Genomic DNA, 17,902 nt, shown 5'->3' on the forward strand with positions numbered 1-17,902 from the left:
TATATTATACTGTTATGTAAATATTATACATACTTACTGTAAGGTTTTCCTAGCAAAGCAGGTAAGTAGGAAGCAAACAAGCTGTTATGGGTGTAAATATAATTACTGATATTATTCCATGTTCAATCAAGGCTTGAACATCTACTTTGTGTCTAGTGTGAAATCCTTGCTGGGTTGTGTTCGCCATGAATTAATCATACCTAACTTGTCTGAACAGAACTCTAAACAAAGGAGAATATTCTATATGGTCGAACATAAATATGCAAAAACAAAGAATCACAATATACAATAGTACATAAGTGAATTACGGGGCAAGATTATTTTGCATAAATACAGGATAAACTACAATAGAGATAATAAAGACTATCTAACAGACAGCGGCTTTTGCTTCTCTTACCCCTTGCATTTCGACAATTCATTCACACGCCTCAGAGACAATACAACACCACCAACATACTTACACTGACTCCTCCGTATTTAACAATGGACATGGATGCATCTGCCCTGAGGGATGCTGACAGCCGTCGTGCACGCCAGATACTAACATTCTATTTCCAAAATACCAGTCGATGTGCTAACTCAACTATACAGGAAGCCATCGAACTCGCTAGAGTTATTAATGGTTGCTTTGACCTTGACGATACATACAACAGACAGCCTGTGGAGTATCCCACTGAGTGGGACACAAATCGGACTGTCCTCATCGAGGACCTCTTCACGTTTAGACGGCATGCCTTCAAAAGGCTTATTGAAAAGGAAATCAATACCGCGCTAGATACGGCCATTGAATCGAAGGGGAAGGAGGAGGAAAAGAAGGCACAGATTGAGGAGAAGCTAAAGGATCTCGAGCGTTCTCGTAAAGCCTACGGTGATTCCTACAAAGCAAAAGTCCTTCGTGGTCAGTCGTCCGACAATGTCGGACAGCCCATCACGGATAAGGAGAAATGCCGTGATGTCGATGAATTTCATAAGAGACTTGTCGATTGGAAAACTGAAGAAGGTAGATTGCGTGATTGCCATTTTCTGCTTGAGGAGGAAATCGCCGTTCTGGATATAGATATTACTACCAAAACGTATATACTTGGTGTGATGGGAAATAACTAAAGCTAGTGCCTTAGTAAGCTTTAGGAGGTATAGTTAGAGAATTAAGCTTTGCTTTTTTTTTTTTTTTTAAATTTTATTTATTAAATTCCCTTAAACTGTTATATTTTTATACTACTTAAAATAGTCTTGTATAATTCAGTTAAAGTTTAAGGCCAGAGTATAAGGCTAAATTAGGTTGAGGTCTATATATAGCAGCAATTCTGTTAGTAAAGCCAAGCCTCTTTCTTGCTTTTCTATTCGCTAAATACAACCACAAATCCTTAAAGCTAATAGAGACGTAGTATTAAGGGTCAGCGTAGCATCAACTTATGTACGAAATGTAGATGTTGTTGGCTTGTAAATTTATCGAGTTGTACCCCTGACGAAGGCAGCATGACCTCACGCAGAGAGCTCAAACAAGGTAGGAGTGTTGACGGTTTGAACAGTGGATATAAATCAGGTTGTAGATTCGGATGGCTTGGTTATATGTGCGTGCCTTGCGGAGTCTGGCTTGTGACAATATCCAGAAAACTGCTTTGGTATAATGGATATTAGACAAAAAAGAGGGGAGCTAGCTGGAATAATAGAGATGCATTATATCAGAACCTAGAGGTCGTGGAGCCGTAATGATAATATGTCTTCCTTCTGCAGGCTGCGGTTAGAACTGAATGTATGTAATAAATTAACTGCTGACTTCAGTTTGTTCTGTCTTGTCAACGCTACTATACGAAGGTCAACACTTGGTGCAATCGAATGATTGGATTGAGTTGTAGCGCTTGGCAATACCAAGGCATATAACATAGCCTCATCGGGTTTCGCCGCACATAAAGCACATTCTCTTAGAAAAGCTAGCATGCGTCGGCTCCGTGGAAAGGGTTTAGACTAACGCCAGGTTGTGCACTTATTCCCCCTTAAGTTAAGTCGGTGATCTTGTGGGAACAATAATTCTTCTGGGACATCTTACGCTTCTCGGTCATGTCCTCGTCTGTACCGTCGGTGATTCTGCCTCAAAAGACCTTTGGCTATTGCTTGTATTCCCCTTCCCACCGAAAAGCGTGGTCGAGATACCTAGACTGGTAGTCCTTGCATTGCTGATGGAAGTGCATTGCTGATGGAAGTGCATTGNTGCATTGCTGATGGAAGTGCATTGCTGATGGAAGTGCATTGGCGTGGAGATAGGATCATCCTTGATTTTGGGAAATTTGTGGTAAGTCTCTTCTGTGCCGTGAGCTATTTATCGTGAATTGGGAGGGGTCTGAATCCCTATATTGTCGAGATATTGAGCTCGGGAATGAAGCTCATCAACACGAATCCTAAAACTATAGATATTATAAGAAGGGAGCTCACGAGCGTCATCGCGGACACGAGCATAATTACGGTCCTGTACGACATTAAGATCATGCCCTTGAAGATAAGGAGAACGATGTATGAAGTGGCGCCGATGAACGCGTCCATCGGTAGGTATAGAATCATTTCGTTTAGCGCTGGTAGGTTCCAGGAGATTAATGAGATGGCAAGTTCTGATATGTTCCGATGTACCCAACATCGACGTCATGAGGGTCAAGAGGAACAGACATTTAAGGAGGATTGTGCCCTACGACCTGAATAGGGACTTGTCCAAGCAGATCATCTCGATCACGAATAATGCCAGATGCGTGCTGTACCTTTCAGGGAGGTCTGATGACTTCTTGAGTCAAGCAGACGTGATCACGGTCATGAGTTTACACGAGATCCTGACCGTCTGTTCGTTCAGCATCTCCTACCACATCATGGTTATCAACACGCTGGAGTTCTTGGGTGTCTCCAGGTACGGATGCGGTCTCATGCACGACAACATGCCCATGAATGGGGTCGGTAAATGCCTGTGACTATAAACGTCGTCAAGACCAGCAGTGGGAGGTCCTACCTAACCACGACGTTTGGTAAGTTGACGTCATATGAACCGATCCTGAGCATGAACTCGGTCGAGAATCTGCATAGGGTCAAGGACATGTTCCTGCACGTAGACACAAGTGACGTCAAGAACACAGACAGGGCCATATTGGTGTACTAAAGTGTGTCTGAGGTGTAAAGCCTGAGCGTGAGCACGCTTCCCGTCATTGATCATAGCCTTAGTCGCGAACTCGTTTAGCTTCAACGCGTGATGCATGACCGCAGCGGTGATCTTAGTCGGCTTCACCCGCGGGTAGTACTTGTAGGCCTGCGAACAGACTGAGCACTTGGTGAAGTCCGATAACCCGCTGCTCGAGATGGCCTTGGTCGCGTTCTTGGTCAGGTTCCGCATCATCGTCGAGATCAGCTGTGCCCCTGTCGTCCTGGGCGCGCCCGGCCTGTAAGTCCCCCTCGGGGCCTCCAACGACATCACGGGCTCGCTCGGGGAGTGCTGCTTGAGGGCAGGCATATACCTGACCTGCATGATCCACTCGATGCCTCAGTTGCACTTGACCGTCCTCATCTTCCCGTGCGTGTCCTCGAACTCGATCCTATTCCCGTCCATGCTTACGTACCCCTCCGGGAGCTCGACCTTGGTCATGCGTTCTCCAACGACCGTGACGGTGTGGTCGTTGATGGGATTCTTCATGGACCTGAGTCTCACACGTGTTTGTGTATAATGTCCATCTCCCTGATCCAGCCCCTGGGCCAACGTCTTCCTGGACATGAACATGTTCGGCTTGGGCCTCTCGACGGTGATGACGCCCTTGACCGTGAATTTGACCCGTGAGGATCTATAAGCTTGTTGCCGATCTCGGCGCTATTCTTGTCGGCGTAAACCCTTACTGACACGCCCCTGGTTGCGGGCTTTTACTAAGTCTGGTAGTGGAGCACTGTCCCGGGCTTAACCATGCCTATTGATGAGAACGACTGACTGCGCAACCCCTCTATGATGTTATTGCACACGTCCTCGGTATTCGTCTGGATGTCGATGAAATAAGAGTACCCAGATATTTGGCCAACTCTACCTGCTTTATAGCGTTAAAACAGATACCTAATATCATCGATAGAATCTCAGAAGTTCAATGGCGCAAGTCAGCCGGATTGCCAAGTGGACATCAAACATTTATTCTCCTGTCAACGGGGGCCACAGAAATATATGTCAAGTCCCATAGTCTCTGGAGGAACATGAGGTGTGTTCCCAAGGAACACACCCGCAGCCTGAATGGATAATTGCTCAGACCTTACAGCCAAAGATAATTACTGTTTCTGAGCAGACCCAGCGGAGTAATTTGGAAGACCCCAGACCGGAGAGCCCAAAGGGGAGTCAGATCTACAGCCAGGGGGCAAAGTCTCATGAGTAAGGTTGACCGATGAGTCAAATCCACAGACGTTGAGGTTTCGTCAAAAGCGATAATAACATCAGTCATCGCAGAACCAATAAAATCCCCCAGGGGGAAGGGGAAACGGGGCTATTGTAAAGCGAGAGTGTGAATCTTGGTGTGGGAGAGACAGCCTAAATTCACGTCTTATTTCTAGAACAAAGAAATAAACATCTAATTGTACGACGTTTTCAGCCACTGGAGATGAAGAACGCGTTGCGCAATGATATCTGTCCGTGCATTGTGGCAGCAGTATATCACCCAGGACTCTCATCAATCGGAGTAGCCGGCGAGACAGATAGCTGCGGCTATGGTAACTTTAAGCACCGATACTGATGTGGCTACTGCAGCAGAGAGTCTGTCGCATCAAAGCTCATTGAATTCATCCTTTGTCCTCTGCATCTGAGGGTCTGCAGCAACCCGACTGCTTCTTCAACAAGACCCTGGTTTTTGGGAGGCTAGAAAGTTACATTTACAAAGAGACCACAAAAGTCAGTATAAAGTCAATGGTCCGCTGCAAGTGATTGCTCCTGTTTGCTCTATGTAATGCATAGCCTTCTTAACAGCATTCATAAAGAATCCTTTGTTATTACTGTCTTTTGTCTTTATAGTCTTAAACCTGTCTGTTGGCATGTGACGATATGAAGGATTAAACGTAACATAAGTACAACTGAATGATTATATATTTAAAAGGACAAAACCCCAAACTCCACAGTTTAATATATCATATTCTATGGCATCTTAAAGTCTCCAAGATCACAGTTATTCCAAGATAATGTCTTCCAACAACCCCACCAAGACCATGAAGCGCAAGGTCTCTTCTCAGGACAACAATGTAGACATCTCAGAGGTACCTCTTCCTCCTTGGAAGAAGATCAGAGTGCCCGGCGATGATATTACGCTCCCTATCTATCAAGACAGCAAGCCATTTGCGCCTTTCCCCGAGGAAATCGAGCTTCTAATGAAGGATATCTTGGAGGATCTAGATCCTCAGAGTTCTCCGCCAGCTTCTCCGATGCATTCCGAAGACGAGACAGACGAATCAGAGGAGGCTTCTCATCATGTTGCACGTGACAAGAATCCTGTCGTCGCTGGTGATTCTAATGAGGCTACGAACCACTGCAAGGGCGAAGAGGAGGCTCAAATAAACCCTACTGCTCTGTGTGATGGTGGAAAGAAGGTGTAGAGCTATCGGTGAGGGTGTATGCCTATATCCACGTTATGAATTGCTATTAACTGATCCCAGCAGGTTAAGCATGTCAGCGAGAAGAATAGAGGGGCAATAGGTGATACTGGCTTGCAATATAAGTGATAAGGAATAGGAGTTTTTAGAATGTGCCATATAGATCTTAGCAAGTCGATGATATCCAGTTATTTTCACAATAGCTGCCTTGACCCTGGATCCTGTCACGCACAAAGACAGCTAACACGGGTGACGTGGATTATCGCTCAGATAAAGCAATAAGCGTTACCTCTGGTAATAATAATTCAAGTCGAGGATAAGATTTATGTATTTAGGTAGTAGATTGTTCTTTGTTAATTTTGACCGGTTATTGCGAATAAATCCAGAGTAATGAGCTCCAAGGCTCCATTTGCATGAGACTTACGATATTCAAGGTTTCGGAATTCATATTAATACATTATCAGAGAGAATTACAACAGAGGATTGACCGGTCTAATCGTCACTGAACTTGGCTTTCGCTCTCGATTTGTGCGAGCTTGAGGCTGTCGCACCGTGTTCGTACTCAGAGTTGGATCCCGGACATCTGCATCTTGAGTTCAATAGAGATGTCTGTGCGATGAGTATGCGACAGCAAACAAGACTGGCAACGATATGCTGTAATTAAGCTCTAACAGACTAGGCTGAATTGGCCGAGGCTGTTGACTTATTCGCCACTCATCAGTATCTGACTCTCGGAGCGAGATAAATTAAGAAGCAAATAAAAATAAACTATGACTAAAGTCTTGGAAGAACGGCAAAACGACATTTATCTGCTTGTACTTATTTCCATCTCTTGACTAGAAACCACCAAAGCATTCGCATGGGCAGGCCCATGCGTTTTCCCCAGTAGTGCTGTGCTGTGCTGTGCACCTCAATCATCAGCCTTTCATTCAGATCTATCCTCTGCTTCCCATTTTATCACTGCTCAAAGCGACCTTTCGTCACTTGGCGGAAATATAAAGCGGCTTTGGGGCGTTTGACCGGCCCCCTCTGATGGACAGCACTGGAAGGTGTAGCGACTCGGCATCACCAATAGCACATCACCCAGGCGACGCCTCTCTGGGCCCCCAATATTTGAATGAGCACTCAATATGGCTAGATCTCGACTGGCTGGCGAATGAACATTAGCCAAGATTCTATATGTGGCTGTTTCGGAATTGATAAACAATACATGGTATTTCCGTCCCCAAATTACGTACTGTTACCTCCAGAAGATTGAAGCTTGCCTTCTGGCTGGTCATGGAGTATCAGTCAAAGTCGGATATTATTAGTCGCGCAGTTGACCAAATAAAATATTAAAAGACAAAGAGGTTGAACGATCATGAAATCCGAGGGGTGGAGAAGAGCATGGCCAGCTACTGGAGTGAACACAGTCAATGCCAGAATCTAGCGATCAAGAACCCAGCAGTACCTATATAAACCCCACAAGCTAACAAAGATCGGTCATCCACTGTTGAGAAGAGTTTACCACTGTACCCCTGTATTCTTCTCAGCAGCAGCTCCAAGCTTGGAATCTCATACCACTACTGCTAATGAGAACAGCCTTGCATTCTTACCGGCAGTAGGATTCCATCCGCCGAAAGTTTATTGCTGCTGATGGCAATGAGTGAGATCTATGACCCCCGCATTCCTGCAGACAGCAAGCGATCTTTCTCTTTGACTAGATTAAAATGGATGATGCTGTTGACAAGAATAGCTATGACTCTCCTGTGCAGTACACGTTTCATGCTCCAACGCTCACTTGCTGCTGATGCGGCTGACTTGTATTGTTACAAGCAGCGCATTTATCTTCCAACGCAATATTAAGATAGACTGCTTCTATTGGTGAGAATGGCCTTATTTTCCTTCTGACATTCCATTGCTGTTCAAAAGAATCAAAAGAATTGGCCATGAAGCCTTAATATCCTAAGAGAGCGCATTTATCCGGGAGATGAAATTGTCTTATGGGAGCGCTGCTGTTGACAGACTCGGCGTTATTCCTGTCAGCAGCAGGCATAGATCCATACAAATTCACCCGAATTCAACACTAACTATTTCATTATTAAGGACAACCAATCGTTCCTCTGACTTTTTCTAGTCCCCTGCCCCGAGCCTAGCCCATTCTTCCGCTTGCCCGCCGTCTCGGATGATATTTCGAGGCGAGCAACCCGGGGCTTCTCGACACAGCACGGCTTATCTGCATCTGCAAAGTGACATCTCGTGTCACATACTCTCCCCATCTGCTTACACTTACACGCCTTCTTCGTCCGTTTTACGCACCGCCCTTCGCACTTGCAACCGTCGTCGAGCCACTGCGGAATATATTAGGCACCACTAACCCTGCATTCGAAGTGAAACCTACCTGAACAATCTTGACGCAGTCAGCTAGGGGTTCGGCTGGTGGCCAGGTGTACGGCGGCTTTTTGGGTGGGTCGGCGAGGTCTACCTCCCAGTGCCGGAGGAGACTCTTCATCTTGGGGAGAAACTGCCTCGCGATGGTTTCATTCGTTAATGTCGGGTCTTTGACCTGTGCTTTGGTGTGGCTTAGTATATCAAGCAAGTGGGAACTATGCCAGTACATCGTCCCCGTTATTAACATATCCTCCAGCGTGATAGGTACATGCAGGATGTTGGTAGGCTGGATCAGCATATCCCCTTCATCTATCAAGATCGCAACGCCTCCGTCAGGCACCTCATGAGTCTCCAGATCCTCCAGCTCCAGACCCAGCCAGACCAGCCACAGCTTCCTGGTCACCTCCGTCAACGCCGTGGTATAAACGCCATGACTGTCGACGTGCTGCAAATGCGCGGCGCCCTTGGACGTGAGGAGGTGGAACACCAAGCAGTTGTCTAGATCGCGCCACTCCGGCTGCTCCAACTTGCCGTTGTCCGTCCGCATGTGCATCGGATCGTAGTCTCTATTATTCGAGAAATAAGCCGGTACCGCGTTTTCTTTCTGACAACCGAGGTTGAGCAGATTGACGGGCAGACCGTCGCTGGTCCTCCGCTCGTTGAAGATCCTCACGACCTCCGCTGATGGATATCTGTCGGGCATGTGCACGTTGATAGGTTGTCCATCCTTGTGCTTCTCTAAAGGCTTGCTAAAGTCATGAATGTCGAGCGAATCTCTCATGCTGAGGGTATCGAGGAAGTTGGAGATCGTCATCCGAGAAGAGGACTCGCTGGCTTCTTTGACGAGCACAGGCATACGAAGGGGACCCTGGTGGAATATCTCCACCGCCTCGGCCATAGTACATACCACAATCGCCTGGCTTGTGAGGTCTGGGTTCCATGCGCCAGCCGTTGTGACGGGTCGTCCAACAGAGACCTTTGTCAGAAGCTCCAGCATGGCCGGGGCGTCCGACTTGGATCGACAGTTTGCAGATGCCTTGTCCCACTGCGATTCGAATTCCCGGCTCCCTTGTTCTATGGTAGTGGTGGCTTGGATGCTGTATTCGGAAATAAGTTGCGAGGGACTGGGTCGTAAGGCTGAGGTGCCTACACCTTCATCAACTGGCACATCCTCTCCGTCGGCATCGCTGCAAACAATCAGCACTGATCACTCGGTCGTCAAAGTGTTGTCTAGTTTCTTACGTAGTTGCCTGCCATCCATTGTTAATTCCATTGCCAGAGACTACAGGAGGTGCCTGTGGCTGCCTCAGTCCCCGTACAGTCGGACAGTTCTTCTTGTGGTGCGATCTTCCTTGCTTGCCCCTGGTATGCGACCGACCACAGCCAAGCAATTAAGGTTCGCACTGCCCCTCATCTAAGTGCCTTCGCAAGTTTCCGGTGCGCGTGAATGCGCGCCAGTACAGTTAACATTCGTGCAAGACCTGTCTATGGTATAACGCGGCATGCTCCTCATAGTCAGAGTAGAATCTCTGACACTGTCCACACTGATGACATCCCTGCTTCACGTGCTTGTACCAGTTCGAAAGCGAGTACCACGTGCTGTATACCTCGCATTGGGCATCGTCATTAGAAGCTATGATGAAAGATCTGAGGGAAATGGAGCGGCTGTCGTAGACTATGATGTCAATGGAGCAGAAGTGTGGTGAGAGTGATAGTAATGGCCTTTCTATTACAGAGCAGTAAGGTATATCCTTAAAAGAGCAGAGAGTAGAGTCAAACGGTCATAGAAAGCATAAACAGATGAGCTGGGTATGAGTATACTGTAGACACTCTGGAAATAGGCTGTATTCTCATGAACAGAAGACCAAAATACTGCAGACAGAACAGAACAGAGAATAGCGATGGAATTTCATAAGACACATGCACCGATCACATATCCTTCATTTATTTTACTTCTTTCTCTGCCGTCTCCTCCTCATACTTCCCGTGTCTAATCTGCGCTACCCGATAACTTTGCACCAAAAAGAAAACGCTTCCAGTGCGTCCCGCACTGGCTAGCGGCTGACGAGATGTGATAGACGGGTAGATGCAGGCTTGACAGTGGGTGCCCCGCGCATGTCCAGCAATCCAACAGAACAGAGCTAGCGTACTTGCTCCTCATGTTGCTGCATGATGGGAATTTATGCTGTATCAAAAGGAAGAAGCTGATGCGTTGTGCTTAGGAAATAATGTTGACGCTGTTGGAGATAGGTTTGGTGCAAAGCTGCCGTTGCAGGCAGGCTGATTCTTTCCAACAGCAACAGCAGCTCGCGTTCGCTTCAGATTTTGGGACTCTACACCACGTTTTTCTGCTCGACAGGTCACTACGCCCATTCATTACGCGCTCTCTCATTTGAACGGTACGGCTCAGCCCTACCGACAACGCCCCAGGCCCCTCCTGTTACTATTCGCTGCTCAGCGACTGGGGGCTGGGTCATTGATACCGGCTGTACGGGTAGCAGCCTACGTATGAGGTCGATTGCCAGTGACTATGCTCCAGCCCCAGAATCGCGGGCCGTGGCCTGTGCACTGCCTTTGTACCTTATCATGGATATGCATCTTCTTAACTATCCTTCATTCCTTCTGGCAATAATCTTGGATCTGCTGTTTATTCCCAACAAATCTATCAATCGACACTAATACCGAAACTCAATCTCAATAGCAGTCAACAGAATGACAATTTTAGCTGTGTAAGTCCCTTCTCCCCAGCACTTTTTGAGAACTGGCCGAGCAACCACAGCCAATTCCCGTGAGTATTCTAAACGAGATGATATGTATGTTTGTTGGTTACACGGCGCGGGCCTTTCATGCTGAGTTGTCAGTTCCCAAACATCATCACAAGTACTGGAATGTCAGAACCGTGAGCTTGTCAGCCGCCCCCATAACAACAGCTTCAACAATGCTCAGAAAAATAACAACGAAGACAGGGTAATGTAATCTTTTTTTCCTATTAATGCAGCTTCCCGCCGATGATAGACGAGCAGGATTGAGTATCAACCGCACACCAATCTGCAGCCAGACCAGAGCATGATTTTGATGGTTTGTTTCGCTGGCCTGTTTAAACATGACACGCTTTGCTTTGACTTTCCCGAATTTCCCTCGTAATTTCAACAGCCCAAGCCCAAATTGCGTTGAGGAATCTCGCGCTCTTAAACTTATTTTGTCTTTCACCATATTTGAAACCTCATCTTACCAGTTCCAGGAGTGGTGGTGGTGCGGTTAGTGTGTGTATTCGTGCGATGTACCAAGAGCCTCCCGTGTCTCCCTGTTCCATGAATGGCCTTGATTTATTGCCTAAGACCAGCTACTTAGGTGGCGGACTCCGGTGGAATACCGAGTACCCAATCATCTTACATAAACCAAAGGTGGAATCAATCTCCGCGGTCAAGCTCGGTCCACGTGATGCCGCTGGCTAAATTGGCCCAATATTGTCAAGGCATCTCCCTAGGAGTTTTTGTCGCCAGGACGACTGGATCCAAAAATGGCAACATAGCATACGGTCGACAGCATGACCTTCACTGCACCTTTAGTTCTTCATCGACGAAGTTGGCCAAACATACGACCAATTATAGCAGCGATGGTGGAAAGGCTTGTTCACTCACCCGACCGACTACAGGTGGGGAACAGATGCAAAGCTCTTACACAGACCTGCCCTAATTAATGGCAGCCATGCTTTGCTCAAGATAAAGCCGCTGCCATTTCTCGATCGACGTGGTTCAGGATGCAATAACATCAAGTGCCATTCGTGCCGGAGCGTTCGCCAATGCGCCAGATATGGACAGGAACCTGCATTCACAAGGACAAGTCTCTTTCAGCTCGACAATGCACGGAGATGTTCACCCTTTCAATACTCCTCCGTAGATCGGAAAGCCCGTTCTCTCCATAGCACGGTGGGCTTTCGCCACTTCCCTCATCATACGCTCACAGCCACACTGGAGTTCAACGAGCATCGACCTTCCTATACTGGCGTGCCCTAGACTTAGACTCATCCATCCCTCAATATTCGATGCCGTCTTCTGTGCCTGAAGGTCGACTGAATACATCGAGGTCGAAGCAGTACCAATCACTGGCTTCTGGTTTCTATTCTTGGAGGAAGCATGAGAGGTTCAAGGCGGTCCAGGCTCGTCTTCCCATAATCCTCCCGTGATCAATTGACATACGACCGAGACTCAACCCGGTTGCACATAAGTCCAGGAATTGGCCGATTCCTTCGCCCTTGGTTTTATGTTTTCCACATTCAAGTATATAGGTACTGACTTGGATATCGTGCACTTGATCTTCAGACGTATTGTGAAGGAATGGTATCACGTCTATTACCTTTGTACACCAGAATTCCATTTCGTACAGCACGTTTCAGCCAACTGTACAGGGTCTCGATGACCACGATGTATATGAACATTAGAAGACGGAAAGCAACTCTTCCACGGCTACACTGAGCAATATTCTCCAATACTTCAGCCACCGGAGACCTAGCCGCTTATTGTGATTCCGGTCGATGAGTCCACTTTCGACTTCACAGCTCAGGGTGAAGAAGCTTCTGGTCGGCAACTTCAAAACATGGACGAATGGGGGGCTGGGGGAGTCTTACAGCAGGAACCGGATCAAACAGATAGCCTTGGACAGGCAAATGGAGCTCACTCTAGCTCCTAGCGACATATGAAGGAGTGCTGCTGGGGAGACTGACCAGCTCGAGGCGATAAAGGGCCTTTCCTGCGGACATTTGATGGAGAGTGGATGAGCACTCGGGCGGACACAAACAGTCCTGATAGAGTCATAAGATTGAGTCTATAATGCGATACATAATAGCTCCATTAAACAGATGAATCATCGTTGGGGTGCGCCGGTAAATTTGGTAGGAATAGCGGAAGCTATGGCCTTGCTCGAAGCCACCTGGTGAGTATAATGATAAATCTCGAAATAAAACATAAATACTAAGTTCCGTGCGCTGATATCATCTCTCGGCTACAGAGCTCAACTGCAAATAACAAATCCCTTTCACAATTTAGACAATAATACTATATCATCTAAATCTCTTCTTATCTCAGTTTAAATTCACAACTATCTTATCTGCAGCCTGGCCGTGAAATCGAGGCCGATGAGGAACAGCCCGCGGATGTCTCCGAGGCCATCAGTGTCGTCTTTGTTCAATATGTCATTGATCGAACAGGAGGCAATGAATGTTCTGTTACCAAGGATGCGTCACTAATAATCATCGATCCTTCTGAATGGATCACTCACACCCCAGATCTATCTTGGGCCCGGCGCATCGTATGGCATTAGCAATGAGATTGCATCAACAGGCACCGTTAGACAAGATTACATCAAGCGACGGCCGAAAGATGGTCTAGATGCGAACTATACTAGTAAAGACGGTATGCGTCAACTGCTGGAACCCCATCCCCTTTACCTTTACCGCCTTCTCTGGTTTTATAACTGCTGGAGCCCACAGAGTTGCTTTAGATGCGGCTGCAGTGGCTGCAGTATAACCACTTGATCCGAAGCCGAGACCTGAGAAAGGTTCGATGAAATGAGCTGTTTGCTAGAAGAATATAATGGGGTGGCTAAATCCAGCAAAAAGTTACGGTTTCACAGCTCTGGCATATCAGTAAAGGCGCTGTCGCCAACGCCCCTATCTCTCCTAACAGCTGCCGCATCCACCAGATCCCTCAATTGCTTCTTTTAGCCGTCCATCAGCTGGATATTCACTGCGGCAGTGTTCTCCTCTACGTACTTGATCTTCTTCGTTCCTGGAATCGGGATGATGTCGTCTCCCTGAGACAGCAGTCAAGCAAGGGTCAACTGACCGGCTGTGCAGCCCTTTTTAGCGGCCATCTCCTGGAATTCATCGACCAGTTCCAGATTCTTGGCGAGATTCTCACCCTGGTATCGCGAAATTACACGCCTTTTGAAGGCAATGTCTGAAATAGCAGACAGAGAGAGATGAACGTTTTTTTGGAGTAATATAGTTTTACTGCATATGAAGAAGTCGACTTGAGTAAATCACTTGTTTGGTACTTACCTTTAACCCTCATGACCAAAAAAATTAACAAAACAGCCTGTAGGAGGGATGACACACCTTGTGCTGGTGGAGCAGTTGTCGTAACAATTCGAAAGCGGTAATATTGTTTACGAGGAGCGCATTAGCGAGAGGCGAACCAATTAGAGATGTATGATTTAAGTGTGGTGGAGTTGCGCTACGGTTAGTATTAACCACACTACCTATTCTAAACAAGACGCAAGGAAACAAACAAAGACAAAGCTTACTCGAGGGCTCTTCTAGCCCTAAACATCCGCATAAATCCGTATATATTTAAAGAGATGTCTTGTCGTATTACATGGCCGGCAACTTTCCTTCTGCAATGCAAACAGAATTCCCTTAACAACAGACACTCCTCTCAAGATGGGCCCCATCAATGTTTTTGCCCGGTGGCGACCGCTCTCAAGGTCGGAAATTGGCTTTGGAGAGATCGATTACAAGACAAAGTCGGATTCAGGCACTCTACATGCTGTTGCTATAAAGCCTCGAGTTTTAACTGAGGGCCGCCCGTGGACGAGCTCGCCGGCATTTCATACCATTTTCGACCCCAAATATCATAACCAACATGTATACCAAGCGGTTGTGGCCCCGAACATCCCGAAGATGTTGCGCGGTGAGAGCTGTAGCCTCTTCGCATACGGTCACTCCGGCAGTGGTAAGACGCACACGGTTTTTGGATACGACTTTCAAGATACTGGAGAACTCGGGCTATGTTTAGCCGCCTCGAGACAGCTCTTTGACGCGCTACGCTTTATCAATGAGGAAAACAAAGAGGAGAAACTGGGTATTGGATTCAGTCTGTTTGAACTGCGTCAAAAGTCCGCTTTTGATTTGCTCAATCACCGTACCCAATGTTATGTTCGCCAAGGACCTGACGGTAACGTCCATATTCGTGGAAAGACTGAAATTCTGGATGGAGGAAAAGTGCGAGTCTGCCCAATTGTCCAGCGTCCGTGCTGGGAATTTGGAAACCTCAAGGAAGCGCTTATCCAAGCCATCTGCCGACGTGCAGAGGGGTCGTCCAGCATCCATGATCAGAGTTCCAGAACTCACGCAGTACTGGAGCTAGAAATTGTGAGCCAGCCGCTAATCGATGCTCGTTATGCTCTTTATGACCGGCAGTCTGAGCTTGTGCCTGTGGGTAAGCGTGCCACAGATGTCAAGATAGAAGAGGAGTCGAAAGGCATCGTCCGCACATCTGATGGAGGATGGGCACCTAACCCGGACTACCGGCCAAACCAAGAACGGATAGAGGCAGTCGAGTTGGAAATGGCTCAGTTTGAAGCTAGAGTTACGGATGCCGAAGTCAAGATTGAACAAATCCTCGCTTCAAGCACATCCCCATGCCTTGGCGCGAAGATGGTATTTGTCGACCTTGCTGGTGCAGAGCATTGTGATGGCACCAAGAATGGACCAGCAACCATGAGGCAGACACCTCAAGAGCGCCAAGAAGGTCGGCAGATAAATACCGATCTGTTGGCACTGAAGGAGGTCATAAGAGCTTGGTCTCAAAATGAGGAGAGGATACCTTTCCGATCCTCAACCCTTACCATGGTGCTGCGGGAGCATTTTTTGAAGACTGGGAGTGGCAACTCTACGATTATCGTTACGCTTTCGCCCGCAGCAAACCAGTACGCAGCGACACTAAATTCTCTCAAGTACGCGAGTCTGGTCGGAGGTATTAGTACTTAGTGCTATGCATTTCCGTTACATAACATAGAGCCGATCGTGAGAGATTCTGATAGTTTGAGAAGACTAAGAATAGAAAGTAGATGATGAAGACATAGTGTTAAGAGAATACCATGAAACGAAAATGTGGAACATCTTGTGAACGGTCAAGTGCAATATATTTCCGCCATGAGTAATCCTTTTGACCCAGTAAGTGGTTGTCGTATCCATTCCACGTCGTCAAAACCCGACCCGGTTTCGGCGACTTCCTCGACCATCTGCCAAGCTCGAGTCTCCTCATCTTTATCTAAATATCGAAGCAGGATACGATTACCGCCCTCTTCAAAAACAAATTCACGACGCCATAGACGCCGCCACTGCTCCTCAGATGTACCTTCCTGTGCATTTGTTCTTTCTATATCGCGATTTCTCAAGGCCAACAGGTAAAGTGACCTGGTATTCCATAGCCCGTCCTGACCAGGATAATCTCGCAATAACCATAGCGCTTCATCCCGAGTTAGAGGGTCCCGGCACACCAATGCTACGTTGAAGATCTGCCACACGAGACCACATTGTAACGACAGCCAAGAAGCTGGATTCCCGGCCTCTTGGCTGGAAGCTCGTAAGATAGTATCGGCCAGAGATAGAAACTGCCGGAAGAAGGGGGTCTTTGAGCGCAATGTCTCAAACATAAGATAATTTGTGGGGTCTTCAATCACGTAGCTGGCCAGGTACTGCAAGCGTAAATAAAGAGCTCTAAAGTAGGCCGGTGATCCGATATCAGTCATGATGGCTCTGTCAAAAAGGGGCAGAAATGCAGCATCTAGCAACTGGAATTCTTTTTCCGAACTTTTGCAAAACTCCTCAATGCGGCTGTTTCCCAAAAGCTGCAAGAAGAAAGAGTCACTGACATCATGATTGGTTGAACGTTTCCCAGCTGATGTTTGTAATTCATTTGCCATGATAGATATAATTTTGGTATGGCGATGACTACCGGAAGCCCAATACTGCTCGAACTCATCGAGAGTGTTGAAAACAGCCGGGATTTGAGTGTCTATAGATGAGACTGACATTCGGGTGAGCAGGCACGTGAAAGTCTCCATCGAGTGATTTCTATCACTCAACTCTTTTGCTAGGTTTGGAAGAGAGATACCTTGGCCGACTCTTCCACGAAGAACAGTCCGTACTTGCGCTGATAGTAGAGTGAAGACATCTGCCACGGCGGCGAGAAATGGCTTCGGATTTGGAGCTAAACTGGCGATGAGAAGATGGGCATTTTGATCCGTCAAGAGAGTAAGGAATAGAGTTAGTCCATGATTTATATGGTCGAAAACAGCTTGTCTGTTGCCGCGAAGACTTTCGAAGAACATGAGTAATAGAGATAGGAGAATTGCATCTTGAGGAGATCTTCGGTAGCGTTGTAGTTTTAAACAAGAGCAGTAGTAGGCAACAGCATGAAAATAATGCTTGTCTTGATCAGCCACCAGTTGCACGGGCACTGATACCGCACGGAGCGTTTTGCGACCAGAATGACGATGCCATAGACTCAGTGCACCGATAGCCATAGCAGCGGAGCGAAATGTGTCGTTGTTGCGAGCGAGCTGTGGCATGGTCACCCTCCACAAGTCGTCCTTAGCTGCTGCATTGAGCCAAGGCCCTCTGACCAGCCCTACAAACTCGTGAAAATAGAGATGTGCTGTGCAATCTCGGAAGTCAACCGAGTCTGGGTGAACTTGCAGCTGTATTTCAAGCTTGGAGCTTGCTTTGGCACCCCCATGCCTCAGATCCCAGCGAAGCTCAATCGGGCCGGTCACTTTCTTGGGGGCGACCTTAGTGGTAGCATAACCTTCACAATGTCCTCGGTTCTTTAGACAGTTGTTACAATGCGGCTTGGTCTCATCGCACTTGATGTGACGCTTTTTGCAGGTGATGCATCCCGTCCGTACTTTTTGCGTGCTAGATCGAGTGTTCTTTGGTTTGTTATAATTGCTCTGAGACATCGAGTCCATTTCCAGTGATAGAGGAAATGAGCTAACCTAAGCGGAGGTTGAGATTGACAGGGGCTGCCGTGAGAGAGGGAGAATGGTAGAAACGAAGACTGATTTGCTACAGGATATGTTGTGAACACCAAAGCGTGATGACAGTGTATGAAAATATGCACTCAAACATATTTTATCAAGTGGCTTTGCTCTGATCCTGGTAAGAAAA

General features: G+C 47.2%; 6 protein-coding genes across 6 annotated transcripts; 4 read left to right on the forward strand and 2 right to left on the reverse strand.

Annotated features, from left to right (window-relative positions):
* Positions 1–483: 483 nt before the first annotated feature.
* On the forward strand, positions 484–1,104 carry FMAN_15246 (uncharacterized protein; the record flags this gene model as incomplete). Its single annotated transcript, XM_041824827.1, has 1 exon — positions 484–1,104. The coding sequence occupies one exon, from the start codon at positions 484–486 to the stop codon at positions 1,102–1,104; it is 621 nt and encodes a 206-aa protein (XP_041690268.1).
* A 2,228-nt stretch (positions 1,105–3,332) lies between these two features.
* Positions 3,333–3,805, forward strand: FMAN_15247 (uncharacterized protein; the record flags this gene model as incomplete). The annotated part of the gene is made up of 2 exons (XM_041824828.1): positions 3,333–3,415; positions 3,481–3,805. The coding sequence occupies 2 exons, from the start codon at positions 3,333–3,335 to the stop codon at positions 3,803–3,805; spliced, it is 408 nt and encodes a 135-aa protein (XP_041690269.1).
* A 1,367-nt stretch (positions 3,806–5,172) lies between these two features.
* FMAN_15248 (uncharacterized protein) lies at positions 5,173–5,583 on the forward strand (the record flags this gene model as incomplete). Its single annotated transcript, XM_041824829.1, has 1 exon — positions 5,173–5,583. The coding sequence occupies one exon, from the start codon at positions 5,173–5,175 to the stop codon at positions 5,581–5,583; it is 411 nt and encodes a 136-aa protein (XP_041690270.1).
* A 2,287-nt stretch (positions 5,584–7,870) lies between these two features.
* On the reverse strand, positions 7,871–9,211 carry FMAN_15249 (uncharacterized protein; the record flags this gene model as incomplete). The annotated part of the gene is made up of 2 exons (XM_041824830.1): positions 7,871–9,153; positions 9,193–9,211. 2 exons carry the CDS (start codon positions 9,209–9,211, stop codon positions 7,871–7,873), a joined length of 1,302 nt encoding a protein of 433 aa, XP_041690271.1.
* A 5,178-nt stretch (positions 9,212–14,389) lies between these two features.
* FMAN_15250 (uncharacterized protein) lies at positions 14,390–15,718 on the forward strand (the record flags this gene model as incomplete). The annotated part of the gene is made up of 1 exon (XM_041824831.1): positions 14,390–15,718. One exon carries the CDS (start codon positions 14,390–14,392, stop codon positions 15,716–15,718), a length of 1,329 nt encoding a protein of 442 aa, XP_041690272.1.
* A 143-nt stretch (positions 15,719–15,861) lies between these two features.
* On the reverse strand, positions 15,862–17,694 carry FMAN_15251 (uncharacterized protein; the record flags this gene model as incomplete). The annotated part of the gene is made up of 1 exon (XM_041824832.1): positions 15,862–17,694. The coding sequence occupies one exon, from the start codon at positions 17,692–17,694 to the stop codon at positions 15,862–15,864; it is 1,833 nt and encodes a 610-aa protein (XP_041690273.1).
* Between the last annotated feature and the right edge of the window lie 208 nt (positions 17,695–17,902).

The sequence above is a fragment of the Fusarium mangiferae genome, assembly GCF_900044065.1.
Source record: "Fusarium mangiferae strain MRC7560 genome assembly, contig: FMAN_scaffold019, whole genome shotgun sequence".
Taxonomy (NCBI): domain Eukaryota; kingdom Fungi; phylum Ascomycota; class Sordariomycetes; order Hypocreales; family Nectriaceae; genus Fusarium; species Fusarium mangiferae.